Source organism: Leptopilina heterotoma, unplaced genomic scaffold (assembly GCF_015476425.1).
Source record: "Leptopilina heterotoma isolate Lh14 unplaced genomic scaffold, ASM1547642v1 Lhet_95, whole genome shotgun sequence".
Lineage (NCBI taxonomy): Eukaryota > Metazoa > Arthropoda > Insecta > Hymenoptera > Figitidae > Leptopilina > Leptopilina heterotoma.
In genome coordinates this window covers 1,807,357-1,819,586 of record NW_025111202.1, presented here as the reverse complement: position 1 = coordinate 1,819,586, position 12,230 = coordinate 1,807,357, and the positions used below count along the sequence as shown (strand labels likewise).

At 28.3% G+C, this 12,230-nt stretch overlaps 4 protein-coding genes across 4 annotated transcripts in view; 3 read left to right on the top strand and 1 right to left on the bottom strand.

Moving 5' to 3' along the window:
- Positions 1-12,230, bottom strand: part of LOC122512160 (aquaporin-like) — a 151,114-nt gene that overhangs the window by 2,848 nt on the left and 136,036 nt on the right. The gene's annotated exons all lie outside the window — the stretch shown is intronic.
- On the top strand, positions 614-2,727 carry LOC122512158 (putative odorant receptor 92a). Its single transcript, XM_043627861.1, has 5 exons — positions 614-1,435; positions 1,570-1,669; positions 1,948-2,058; positions 2,152-2,307; positions 2,607-2,727. The coding sequence occupies exons 1-5, from the start codon at positions 657-659 to the stop codon at positions 2,661-2,663; spliced, it is 1,203 nt and encodes a 400-aa protein (XP_043483796.1). The 5' UTR covers positions 614-656; the 3' UTR covers positions 2,664-2,727.
- On the top strand, positions 3,295-4,930 carry LOC122512182 (odorant receptor 85b-like). Its single transcript, XM_043627890.1, has 7 exons — positions 3,295-3,489; positions 3,613-3,824; positions 3,912-4,091; positions 4,176-4,275; positions 4,368-4,478; positions 4,564-4,722; positions 4,835-4,930. The coding sequence occupies exons 1-7, from the start codon at positions 3,295-3,297 to the stop codon at positions 4,886-4,888; spliced, it is 1,011 nt and encodes a 336-aa protein (XP_043483825.1). The 3' UTR covers positions 4,889-4,930.
- LOC122512181 (odorant receptor 13a-like) lies at positions 5,918-11,238 on the top strand. Its single transcript, XM_043627889.1, has 7 exons — positions 5,918-6,291; positions 7,099-7,167; positions 7,267-7,392; positions 10,061-10,217; positions 10,423-10,533; positions 10,622-10,777; positions 11,184-11,238. The coding sequence occupies exons 1-7, from the start codon at positions 5,918-5,920 to the stop codon at positions 11,229-11,231; spliced, it is 1,041 nt and encodes a 346-aa protein (XP_043483824.1). The 3' UTR covers positions 11,232-11,238.

Below are 12,230 nucleotides of genomic sequence, written 5' to 3'. Positions count from 1 at the left end.
GAGATAAAAAAATGTAAAATTATTAAGGCCAATAAAATAAATTAGCAACTATTAATTTTGGCAGAATATAATGATATTATAATTCAAGCATTAATTTTAGTCTTGCACGCAAAGTGTATCTTTTTCCACATGTCACATTAACATTAATATCAATTTTTAAACTTACAATATAGGCTGTATTTATTAAAGAAAAAACTTAAATAAACAAAATGACAATAATTTTTAAAATTATTGTTTAATAATAAGATAAGACTTGATTTATCTAAGTTGTAGAATTTAATGTAATCACTTTTATTATTAACTGTGAAATATTTTTACATTCATAATGTATCAAATAATATGGAACATTGAACTCTTTAATAGAGTATAATAGTCCAGAAAATAGTTGAGAATCAAATAATTTTCTTATATTCAATTTTCAGTTGATAAAATTCAAATTTCCTCTTGATGATTAAATAATTGACTTAATTCAACTAACTTTCGTACAACTCCTATAGATACAATTTAAGTAAACGACTATGGTAATTTTTGTTCCTTAATATCATAATAGGAAGTAATTTCCTTTGCGCGCGCAAACTTTAGAAAACTCGTACAATTTCCAACTGAACTGATGGTTATCAGTTCAGTTGTAAATTACACAACAATTACAAAACATCATGGTCCAGACAGAGGAAAAAATGAAAAATTCAAATTTTGATTATAATTACGTGGTTAAAGTTGCTAGAACTTTACTCACGCCCCTCGGCATTTGGCCACGATATGGCAATAATACGATTTTTTCAAAAATACAAGTTACGCTACACATTATCATAGTTTTTAGTTTTATGCTCTTTTTGTTGATACCACATCTATTTTACACTTTCGTCGACGCTGAGGATCTGAAGAAACTTATGAAGATTATAGCAGCTCAGATCTTCAGCAGTCTTGGTGTGATTAAATTTTGGACGATGATTATTAAAAAGAAGGAGATCAGAAAGTGCCTGGAAGATATTGAGGAGAATTTTAAGAATGTTGAAACTAAGGAAGATCGAGATGTAATGGTTAAAAATGCAAAGATTGGTCGAATGTTTACCATTGCTTATTTGGGTTTGTCATATGGAGGCGCCTTGCCCTATCACATTATCATGCCATTAATGGAGGAGAGAATTGTGAGGGAGGATAATTCCACGCAAATTCCTCTCCCTTATTTGACGGATTATATTTTCTTTCAAGTTGAAACGTCTCCTTTCTACTATGAAATCTTTGTTCTACAAATTTTTATTAGTAGCCTCATATTGTCGACCAATTGTGGTGTTTATAGTATGTTGGCGGCGGTGATTATGCATTCGGTTTGTCTTTTTGAAATTGTTTGCAAGAGGCTGGAAAATTTGTCTAAGGAATTGAATATAGTTGCGGAGTTAAGAGTGATTATTGAAATGCATCATCGAGCAATTAAGTGAGTTTTCTGGTTTCAGTGATTGAGGTTTCTTTTAGTCAGACATCATTTACATTTTTTCTTTTTAGAAAAACTGAAATTTTTATATACTTTTTCAATCTTAATCATTCATATTGACTTAATAATAATTTTAGATATGCTGAAAGAATAGAACGTTCTCTTAATGTTGTATTTTTATGTGAAGTTGTCGGTTGCACAATTATCATTTGTTTCTTAGAATACGGAGTGTTACAAGTAATGTATTATTACTATTATTATACTATAAAAATTTATTTGATTCAAATAACCGATTACTAATATAAAATAAATACAGTTTTTCTAAGGATATCAAATTGAGACAAAAAACGTACCAAAATTTGTTGCGATGTCTCATTGTTTTCATCAAAATTGTCTTTTGTTTCAATTTAATATCTTTGATGGGAAAACTGTGAATTTACTTGAATCAAATAATTTTTAGTTTAAATAAACTGAATGTATTTCCTTGAAATAATGAAATAAATGTATGTCTGTAGGATTGGGAGGAAAATGATGCACTTGGAACAATGACCTACGCCATTCTAATGACATCAATTTTCGTCAATGTTTATATAATTTGTTATATTGGGGAAAAACTGAAAGAACAAGTAAACATATTTCTTTTCTATAAAACAAAAAATCTAATTATCTGAAAATCTAATGAATAAAACTAAAATATTTAATGATTTTTATAAATGCAGAGCTCAAGAGTTGGTTATTCGACATACTCTATAGAATGGTATTCTCTCCCTAAAAATGTAGTAGTAGATTTGCTGTTTTTAATGATAAGATCTGAACATCCAACTTGTCTAACAGCAGCTAAAATGGCTGATCTTTCTCTGCAAGCTTTCACTGGCGTTTGTATATTTTTAACTTTCATTACAATTTTAAATAACTTAATTATCATTTTATCTGCTTTTTTATACTCTTTTCTAAGGATATCAAGGATATCAACGTTGCTTCGCAACACTTTTGATTCGTTTTTTGTCTCAATTTTGATATCCTTAGAAAAACAGTGTTAACATTAAATTAATAAAAAATCGTCCTAAAATAAAAAAAATTTTTAAATAAGTGAAAAGTTTTTATTAATTTGAGTAATTAGACGGCTTTTTACTAATTCAAATTTTGAGATACTGTATTTAATTTTCATTTCCAGGTGGTAAAGACATCTGCTGCATATTTAAATTTCCTTCGAGCTCTTGAAATTTCATAAGAATATAATTTTGGTATTTTATGAGTTTTTAAACCAATGAATTCAAAAAGACTTTTCGTGCGCCTGAATGATAGCTTTTATTTTTGATCCGTTGTAACTTGAGTTTCCTATATAAAGGCGTAAGAGAAATTTTCATCTTTTTTCCTCTTTTAATAAATAATATTTACAGTTTATTTCATTTTAGTAATTAGTAATTTTTAAAAATAAAAAAATACATTCGTTCATTTAAACGTTTAAAATTTTGCGGAATGAAAATTTTCAACAGAAAAAAGGATTTTATAAAACTTGGTTCAAATTTAAACAAAATATTAAATTACATTTAATTTGGAGCATAAAATTCATCAAATTTTTCTATTTAGTTTATAAATTTCTACTAAATTAAGTTGCAGATGTAGGTATGTTTTCAAAATAACAGGAGAAAGTTAAAATAAAAAATGATTATTGATACAATTGATGGAAATTATTTCTCGAAACAATAATTTTGCAATTATATAATTTTAATGACAGATATTAATCTATAACCCTGTTGCTTAGAGAAGAAAAGAATAAATGCGCATGCGTATTTTATTTTTTCTTCGATGTTCTTTCGAATAAGGTTTCACTATTAATTTTACAGCTATTCCGTAGAGTCATGGTTGCAATAGAAAATTTTCAAAAATTATTCGCAAATTCTCATTATGAAGAAGATTTGGAGATTGCCATTCAATTAAATCGACGACTTTTAAAACCAATCGGCATGTGGCCTGTGAATTCAAAAAGTCCAAAAGAAAAATTTATTGCCAATTTATTAAGAATTGGTTGTATCATGATTATATTATTTTTATTCGTTCCCGGTTGCATAGACATTTTTCTCACAAGAAATTTCGAAGATGGCCTAATAAAAGCAGGTCCTTTGAGTTTTACCATAATGAATATCTTATATTATTGTTTTTTTCTGTTTCATCGACAGGAAATTTGTGTATGTTTCGAAATAATGAGCAATGACTGGCGGAGCGTCAGTAGTAAAAATCGAGAAATAATGCTTAAAAGTGCTAATACAGCTCGTAAAATTATTATTTTATGTGCAATTTTCATGTTCACGGGGTCATTGTCTTTTACTGTTTTCTTTCCCCTATTGGATAATTATTTTGCCTCGGAAAATGCGACAGTAAGAAATACAGGGTTTCCGTCAAATTTTTTATTTTTTGACACCAACGTACGGCCGTATTACGATATTATATTTTGTCTTCAAATATTCGGCTCATTTAGTTGTTGTTCGTTGACATGTGGAATTTGCAGTGTGACTATTTCATTTGTAATGCATATTTCCGGACAACTTGAAATTGTAAATGGTTTTCTTCAATTATTGGTTAAGGAAACTTCAAGTACTCTTCAAGTTACTGAAAAAATGATTTCATTGATTGTTAAACAACATCTCAAATCACTAAGGTAAATGACAGTTCTGGAAATAATTGGATAATAAAAGTTCTTTTTTGTTTGTTATAAAATATTTTTTTTTAAACTAATTTACAGATTTGCAGAACATTTGGAAAATATTATGAATGAAATTTGTTTGATTGAATTTTTAAGTTCGTCTTTTGGCATTTGCTTAATAGGATATTATATATTATGGGTATACTTTTATTTTTTTGTTTGATCTCAACCAAAATGCTCTCTTGAAAACTTTTCTAAGAAATAAATGTAATATTGGTTCTAATTTTTTAGGAGTTTAAAAATAATGACATAACAAAAATGGTTGTTTACTGTATACTATTAACATCCTATATTTTTAATATATTCATTTATTGCTTTTTAAGTGAACTGCTGTTGACGAAGGTGAGTAAAAGATATTATCTCCCCTAAAAAGTAAAAAGTATCCCCTTCATTTAAAATTATTAAATAAAAAATTGTATGTAAAAAGTGTCAAGATGTTGGCAAACAGTCTTATATGATTCCAGAGTGGAATTATCTGCCAAAGAAGAAATCGCTTGATTTGATTCTTATTATTCTAATATCTTCAAAACCAGTAAAACTAACTGCAGGAAAAATAGTTTCATTTTCAATAGGTTGTTTTTGTAGCGTAAGTTTAATTCTTTCATAAAATTTAATGCAGCATTAATTTAAATTAAATGGACTGCGTCTGGTTTTTGCATCAAGGCGTTAAATTTATTGTTTATTACTGAAATTTTTAGGTCTTGAAAGTTTCTGCAGCGTATTTAAATATTCTGCGTTCATTTCTGAACTGATTCAGATCTCTTAGAAATAAAATTTACATAATGAAAGTCGTCTCATTTTATACTATTTTATACTTCCCAAATAGAGTGGAAATTCTCCTTGAAGATGGTTCGTAACGAAATATTTTCTCCAGGAATATTCAAAAACAAATTTTTAAATATTTGCTTGCAATCAACCATCGATCTATAAAATCATCATAATATGTCAATCATTAGCTTGTCTTAGAAAGTTGTATGATGATGATGATGATGATGATATTTATTTCTTGCATAAATGCTCATGTTCAAAAGGATTAAATTTTCAGAGAAAAGAAGTTTGATAGCCATAAGAGCACTCTAAAAACTATACCATGTTCTTAGCGAATACAAAAATGTATAAAACAAATAAAAAACAACTTTTATAAATATGAAGAATAAAGTATTGAATTAGCAACTAGTTTTACAACATCAATATTAATTTTTGTGATTACAACAAAAAATGATATTTAAATAAACTTGTATTACAAATTAATATAAGTGTCAATATAGAAATTTCATTATCATTATTCATTTACGTATAGAAACATTATCCATATAGATTATGAATGCAACTTGGAATATGGCGCAAGCGTAATAAGTTTTATTGTCGTTGAAAAGAGAGGCTTTCGCTAAAGTTGTCAGTTGCTGATCTAACATAATCATGAAACCATCAACTTAAATAAAAATATGTTGATTAAAAAACAGTTTGAAACCACTCGAAATCCTTCCTATAAAAAAGATACAGATTATGCCATCAAATTATGTCGTGTATTCGCCTTGACCCTAGGCCTATGGCCGATAAATTACAAGGATTCCGTTTTACAAATAACTTTCAAACTATTTTTACGATTTTTGTACTATTCAACCACAGTATTCACCTATTTTTCCAGTATTCTGCACGGAATATTTGTACTAAATGATTTACATTCAAGATTACTAATTTCTGGTCCAATTATTTTTTGGACAATGCTACTGTTAAAGTATACTTTATTTTGGAGTCGTAGTGATTGTATCAAAAAATGCATGAGACTAATTGAGGAAGATTGGCAAGAGGCTGACACCGTCAATCATCGGAGTGTCATGATGAGGAGCGCAAAATTTGGAAATTTTATAATAATCATATGTGCCAGTTTTATGTTCAGCGGTGGATTCTTCTATCATATATTAATTCCCTTAACAGCCCCTGCAGTTGTTACAGAAAATAATATTACAGTCCAACCGTTTCCAACTCCTGCTTTTGGGAAATTTTTCACGAGTGGCTACAGTCCGGTTTATCAAATTGTTTTTACAGTTCAAGCTTTTACTGGAATTTTCAATGATACGTTGAATGTGATGACTTTCAGCTTGGCTACTGTCTTAATTTTGCATTCATGTGGACAGTTTGATGTTCTTATTTTGTGCCTGGCTAATCTTGTTTCAGATGAGAACGAAAATAGTTATTTTCGTAACAAGGGCGCAAAATAGGTGATTGCGACGATGGCGAAATGAAGGGAGCGAGGGGACACAATTTCGCGCCCGAGGCGAAGCCGAGGGAGCGAAAGTGTCCCCGAGGTCCCGAAATTTCGCCAAAGTCGTAATCACCTTTGCGCCCATGATGCGAACATAATTTTTTATCCTAACTGCATGGAAAGTATGGCATAGAGGGCACGCACGATTAAACGCTCATATTAGTTAAAAATTAAGCTCTATATAAACAATATATCGAATGAAGTCTATAATGATAGAAGTTTTAAAATAGAAATAAAAAACAATGTATTCTGGAAACATAGTATTTATTTAGAACGTAGTAATTAATAATTAAACAAAACTGAAACAAGAACTTTTAAAATTGACAATTTTGATAAACGAAATGGGAACAAAACCAAATGTCTCATTATTTTTTTAGAGAAAATAAAAAAAAATTGCAAATTTTTATAGACAAAATAAAACAAGTTGAAAATGTTTGCAGTTTTATAGTCAACACAAAAAGAAAGTCGAAAATGTCGCATTTTAATGAAGAAAATCGAATAATTAACAAGCGGGCGGTAAAGTATTTTCCGCCCGCTCGGAGGTAGGCGAAGCGGGCGGAAAATACTTTACCGCCCGCTGACGTCATACAAGCGGGCGCAAAATACTTTTCCGCCCGCTTCCCCCACTCCCGGGCGTAATGTGTTACTTTGCGCCCGCCTTAAGTGCCCGAAATGACATACTTTCCGTGCAGGTAGGACAAAAAATGATATTTCGAGTCATAGTCGCTTGGTTCTTATTGTTCAACGTCATTTACGAGTCTTGAGGTAAGTGACCGTAGTTTAAAAACCACTTTTGATTCGCTTTTTGCCTCAATTTGATATCCGCAGAAAAACTGTGATGATATTTGACAAAAACAATTTTAGCTTCGTCAAAACATTAGAAGGCTTGCTAACTGAAGTGTGTCTAATTGAGGTGATGGGATCGACAATAATAATTTGCTTATTAGGATATTATATTATTGTGGTAAAAATTTCTTATTATAGTCTTGAGTAGTTTTAATCTTCTGTTTAAATCAGAATTTGTAAAATTTTTAACTAATTTGAATCAGCAACTGCACTGTAAAAAACAAATCTTACTTTTGGTATACTTTTGACTAATACCGTTTGCATTAGAAATATTTTTGATTGAATTTTAGCCTTGAGAGTAAAAAAGTCCTCATAAGTTTTGACTTAAACCATAGTTTTAAATTAAAAAATTGCCTACTTTTTAACCATTTTAGTTTTTTATTTCCGTTTTAACGGTTTCATAACATTTCGTAACATATTTCATTTTTTGCTTTTTCTGTGTAACTTTTGATTCTGAATTTTTTAATTTTACTGCTGTCACTTAGAGAAGGTTCTTACACTGTTTTTTGGTAAAGTTTAACTAACTTAAATCGAAAACTTAAATCGAAACTAATTCTTAGTAATGCTTTTTACTAAACGTTCAGAGAAATTTATTAATATTGAAAGTGTGCTGAAATAAATTATTAAGTGCAACTTTCATTTATTCCCAAAACACTAAAATTTTCCTGAAAGTTGAAAAAATTACAGTGACTGAACATTGCATGAAAGTTTAAAATTTCTAAACTTTCATTCAATGTTCGGTGAGTTCAGTCAAATTTCGCGTAAAGCATTGAAAAATAATGGACATTGAAAGAATTACTTCAAGTTTCAATGACCGTAAAGTTTTGACACTATTTTTGTTACTTCTTTTAATTCGTATTTTGTTGAAAAAAATTTTTTTTATATTAAAAAAATTAATTGTGGAATAAGTTTCCTGAGCTTCGCATCAGCTAATGATTTCGAAGTTTGCAGTCAAGCTAATTTCAACTTTTAAAAAACTTTGGCTGTTGTGTGATTTAAAATTTTTTGAAATTTTAAGAAAATTTACAATTTACTTTAAACTTTAAATAAATATTGTTTGATTTCCGTAAATTAGGCATGCAAAGAAGTAGAAGTTTCAGACATTCTGGCATACGTTTTTCTTATTGCTTCATTTATTTTCAATGTTTTCAACTACAGTTATTTGGGCGACCTTTTATCGCGTCAGGTGAATTGCAATTTTTATTATTTTTATATTAATTCTTCATGAAAATATTTTTTAAATTAATTTAATTAATTTTCACAGGCGGCAAAAGTCGGTGACTTTTTATGCATGATTAAGTGGTATAAATTGCCAAAACAAACAGTTCAGGAACTAATTTTGTTAATAAAAATGTCCCAATTTCCTGTAAGAATAACCGTGGGAAAATTTTCAGCTTTATCATTAAATAGTTTTACTATTGTAAGTTTAACGAATTAATACAAAAGTTGTTGCAAGTTTTCTTCACAAAAAAATTCGTAGGTATTACTTTTTTTTCCTTATTAATGTATAATAATTGTTAAATTTTAGGTACTTAAAACATCTGCAGCTTATTTTAATTTTGTTTGGCGAATGACGCAGTGACTATTATTTTAATATGCGCGACAATCAAAAAGAACAAATTGTAATAGAATCCATTCTTGGAAAAAAAGCGTACATTTTGTTATCAATAATTTACGCACAATTTTGTTAAACGCTAAATGAATAAAACATAAAAACTACAAGCATTTTCATACTATTTTCAATACTATTGAAAAAAGAAAGTTTTTGTCAATAATGTGCCTTTTGTATGAAAATTGCATGTTTTGAAAATTGCTTAATTTCCCCAACTTCTCGAACTTAAGAAACTGATTTGATAATTTAGGTATAATAAAAGTTTTTACTTTGCGCAAGCGTAGCCCTATCCGTGACTTTCCTAAGAAAAAATAAGCGCCAGTATGAAATGAGACAGAGAACTTAAAGAAAGTTTAAGAAAGAAAACTTTGATTTATAGAAATGACTGCAAAAAAATTGAATTTGGATTATAAAAGTGACTTGAAATACACTGTAGATGTTGCAAGATTGTTAGGAATAGTTATGTGTGTGTGGCCAAATGATTTTCAAAAATCCTCCATAGGAGCAATTATAAAATTCATTGTCAATATTAGTGCAGGTTTTCTTATGTCATGTGTCGTAATTTCAAATATTTTGTGTATAGCCTATAAAGCAGAGAGCAATGAAGAAAAATTTGATATTATGGGCCCGACATTTTTTTACGGAATGTCTACCTTGAAGTATTTCTTATTTCTATATCGCGCTGAGGCATTAAAAAAGAGTTTCGAACACTTAGAGGAGGACTGGATGTATGTTGATACTAAAGAAAGGGAGATTATGCTAAAAAATGCTAAATTCGGAAGAATCATGTCAATTTATTTTGCTATTTTTTTATACTCCGGTGGTGCTGGGCATCACTTTATCAAACCTTTCTTATCTGACAGTATTTTAACGGAAATGAATATTAGTGTTAAACCTTTTCCATCTCCTGTGTATGGTGGAATTTTTAATACTGGTTATAGTCCTCTTTATGAATTTACATTTGCAGCTGTAATTATTGCTGACATGTTTATTATTTCTATGGCGCCTTTAACATTTAATATTACAGCAATTTTGTTGATTCACGCATGTGGACAGTTTGAAATTATTAATCTTAATCTCCACGATGTTGTTAGTGGATTGAGTAAAAAGGAAAGTACTGCACAGGAAAGACTTGTTGCTATTATAAAATCTCATATTCGGGTGTTAAGGTATTTTCATTTTAAATTGCAGTTAAATAAATATTCATTTCACAATAAAAAAGTACTACCAGACAATTAACAATTTTTTTGCTTTCAGTTACGTTTCTTATTTAGATAAGGTGTTTTGTGAAATATTTCTTGTCGAAATATTGGGATGTGCCATCAATTTGAGTCTTTTGGGTTATTTCTCAGTGACGGTAAAACACAAATTATTATTAACTAAAAATTTTCTATTTTATTTTATGATAGAACGTCCAAGGGACCATCGATTAAGGCTTTAAATGCGAAAATTCGGCCTTCTAGAAGACCGAAATGGAGTCCAGAAGGCTTGGGCGTTTTATCATTAATGATTTTCATGTAGAAAAGTCAATACATTATTACATTTTCATCAATGATCAATAGAATTGGAAGGCAGGAAATCTTGGTAACTTCATAAATTTCGCAATTCTTCTGAATGTTTTTATTTTCAACATTTTTATATATGCATATTTTGGAGAACTTCTTACAATTCAAGTAAACATAACACTATTATTAAAATAGTAAATTTAAAGTGAAAATTTTCACTAATCACTGAACATAAATATAATTTTTTTTAACATAGGCGGAAAAAGTTGGAAATACTGGATATATGATAGAATGGCATAAACTGCCAAGAAATATTTCTTTGGAATTGTCCTTTTTCATTCAAGTTTGTCAATTTCCAATCAGAGTCACAGCTGGAAAAGTCGTTTTTCTGTCTATGACAACGTTTACCGCAGTTAGTTTGTTTTTAAATTTATAATTTCTTTTTATACATTTAATCATAATATTGAAGCAATTACATAAATTCAATAGTCTGGAAAATGTTGCACCGAAACTTGCATCAATATTGCCATTTTCTCAAAATTTCCAATATTCCTGCAAGTTTCAGTGTCTGCAAATTCAAAACTCAATAAAATTGCGTATTAATTAAACACACATAGTGTTATTTAAACACCAAATGTAGTGTTAAAATAACTCTTTTTTTCTATGCAATTTGTTTTTAAAAAACTAATTGTTTACAGTTTTTCAGCAGATATCAAATTGAGACAAAAAAAGAATCAAATAAGTGTTTTGTTTCAGTTTGATATTTTTAGAAATACTGCTATTATTTAGAATTCCTAATGATTTATTATTTTTTTCAGATAATTAAATCAGCCGCAGCCTATTTAAATATTATATGGAAAATGTAACACAGAATTAAGATTTTTAATTCCTTTGGAAAAAATTGTTTAAAACTTTTACTGTATATTAAAGATAGTTTTTTCTAAATCACTTAAATATTTGTTCGTTTCTTTTAAAGTTTGATAAAGTTACGTAACTATTGAAAAAACATAACTGTAAAGTTACAATTTTCCTCGAAGTCTAGAATTTTTTATTCTTGTTCTTTGCTTGTCAAACAATTTTAAAATACTATTGTTTTTCTCACATACTTTGAAATTAAAACTTTTATAATTTAATTAGAAATTTAATTTAACGATCACTCCGAGTCAACGAGTATTATAATTTCAATTTTAAAGTATAATATATAGAAAAATTATAACAAACACCACCTTTTCAAATTTTTCAAGAAAACTTTTTTTATCAATTAAAAAATCAAAATTGTTAAATATTTACATGTATATTATTGGATGTCATTTTCTAGAATTGATAGACGTCAAGCGATTGTCAAAGATTTTATAAAATACATAGAAAATTAATTAACTAATTTTGTATTAATATTTTGGATATTATATGAGGCATTCCATTTCAAAACAATGTAAGACAATTTTAAAATGAATATTTCTTCCATTCTATAGAACCAAATTACTTTTTATATTAGTGATTTCGAAAGTGGAATTTCTGAATTTTCTGATAAGAAAAAAAAATATTTTTTTAATAATTTAATTTAAATAGAAAATTGAGTTTAAGAGTTAAACTTTGAAAAATCTCAAAACACGTTACCTCCGATTTTAATAAAATTCATATCAAACGAAAGCTTGAATATTCTTATTTTTATTTATCAAACGATAATAATGGACATTTCAGTGGATTTTGAGAAAATAATTAAATTTTACAGACATTTAGAAGGTTTTTATGCATAAATTGGGAAAAACAAATGCCGCCCTGTACTTAATAAATGGTTTTCTCAATATAACCTTTAAAATGTTTGTAAAATTTAATTATTTTCTCAAAATCTACTGAAATGTCCA

Excerpts from the sequence above, each read along its gene's own strand:
- LOC122512182 (XM_043627890.1), top strand. The coding sequence starts at position 3,295 with ATGGTTGCAATAGAAAATTTTCAAAAATTATTCGCAAATTCTCATTAT. Across the intron at positions 3,490-3,612 it reads TGATTATATTATTTTTATTC|GAAATTTGTGTATGTTTCGA; the intron begins GTTCCCGGTTGC and ends TTTCATCGACAG. Across the intron at positions 4,276-4,367 it reads TAGGATATTATATATTATGG|GAGTTTAAAAATAATGACAT; the intron begins GTATACTTTTAT and ends CTAATTTTTTAG.
- LOC122512158 (XM_043627861.1), top strand. The coding sequence starts at position 657 with ATGGTCCAGACAGAGGAAAAAATGAAAAATTCAAATTTTGATTATAAT. Across the intron at positions 2,059-2,151 it reads GGGAAAAACTGAAAGAACAA|AGCTCAAGAGTTGGTTATTC; the intron begins GTAAACATATTT and ends TTATAAATGCAG. Across the intron at positions 2,308-2,606 it reads CTCTGCAAGCTTTCACTGGC|GTGGTAAAGACATCTGCTGC; the intron begins GTTTGTATATTT and ends TTTCATTTCCAG.
- LOC122512181 (XM_043627889.1), top strand. The coding sequence starts at position 5,918 with ATGAGACTAATTGAGGAAGATTGGCAAGAGGCTGACACCGTCAATCAT. Across the intron at positions 7,168-7,266 it reads CGTCATTTACGAGTCTTGAG|CTTCGTCAAAACATTAGAAG; the intron begins GTAAGTGACCGT and ends AAACAATTTTAG. Across the intron at positions 10,778-11,183 it reads CTATGACAACGTTTACCGCA|ATAATTAAATCAGCCGCAGC; the intron begins GTTAGTTTGTTT and ends TATTTTTTTCAG.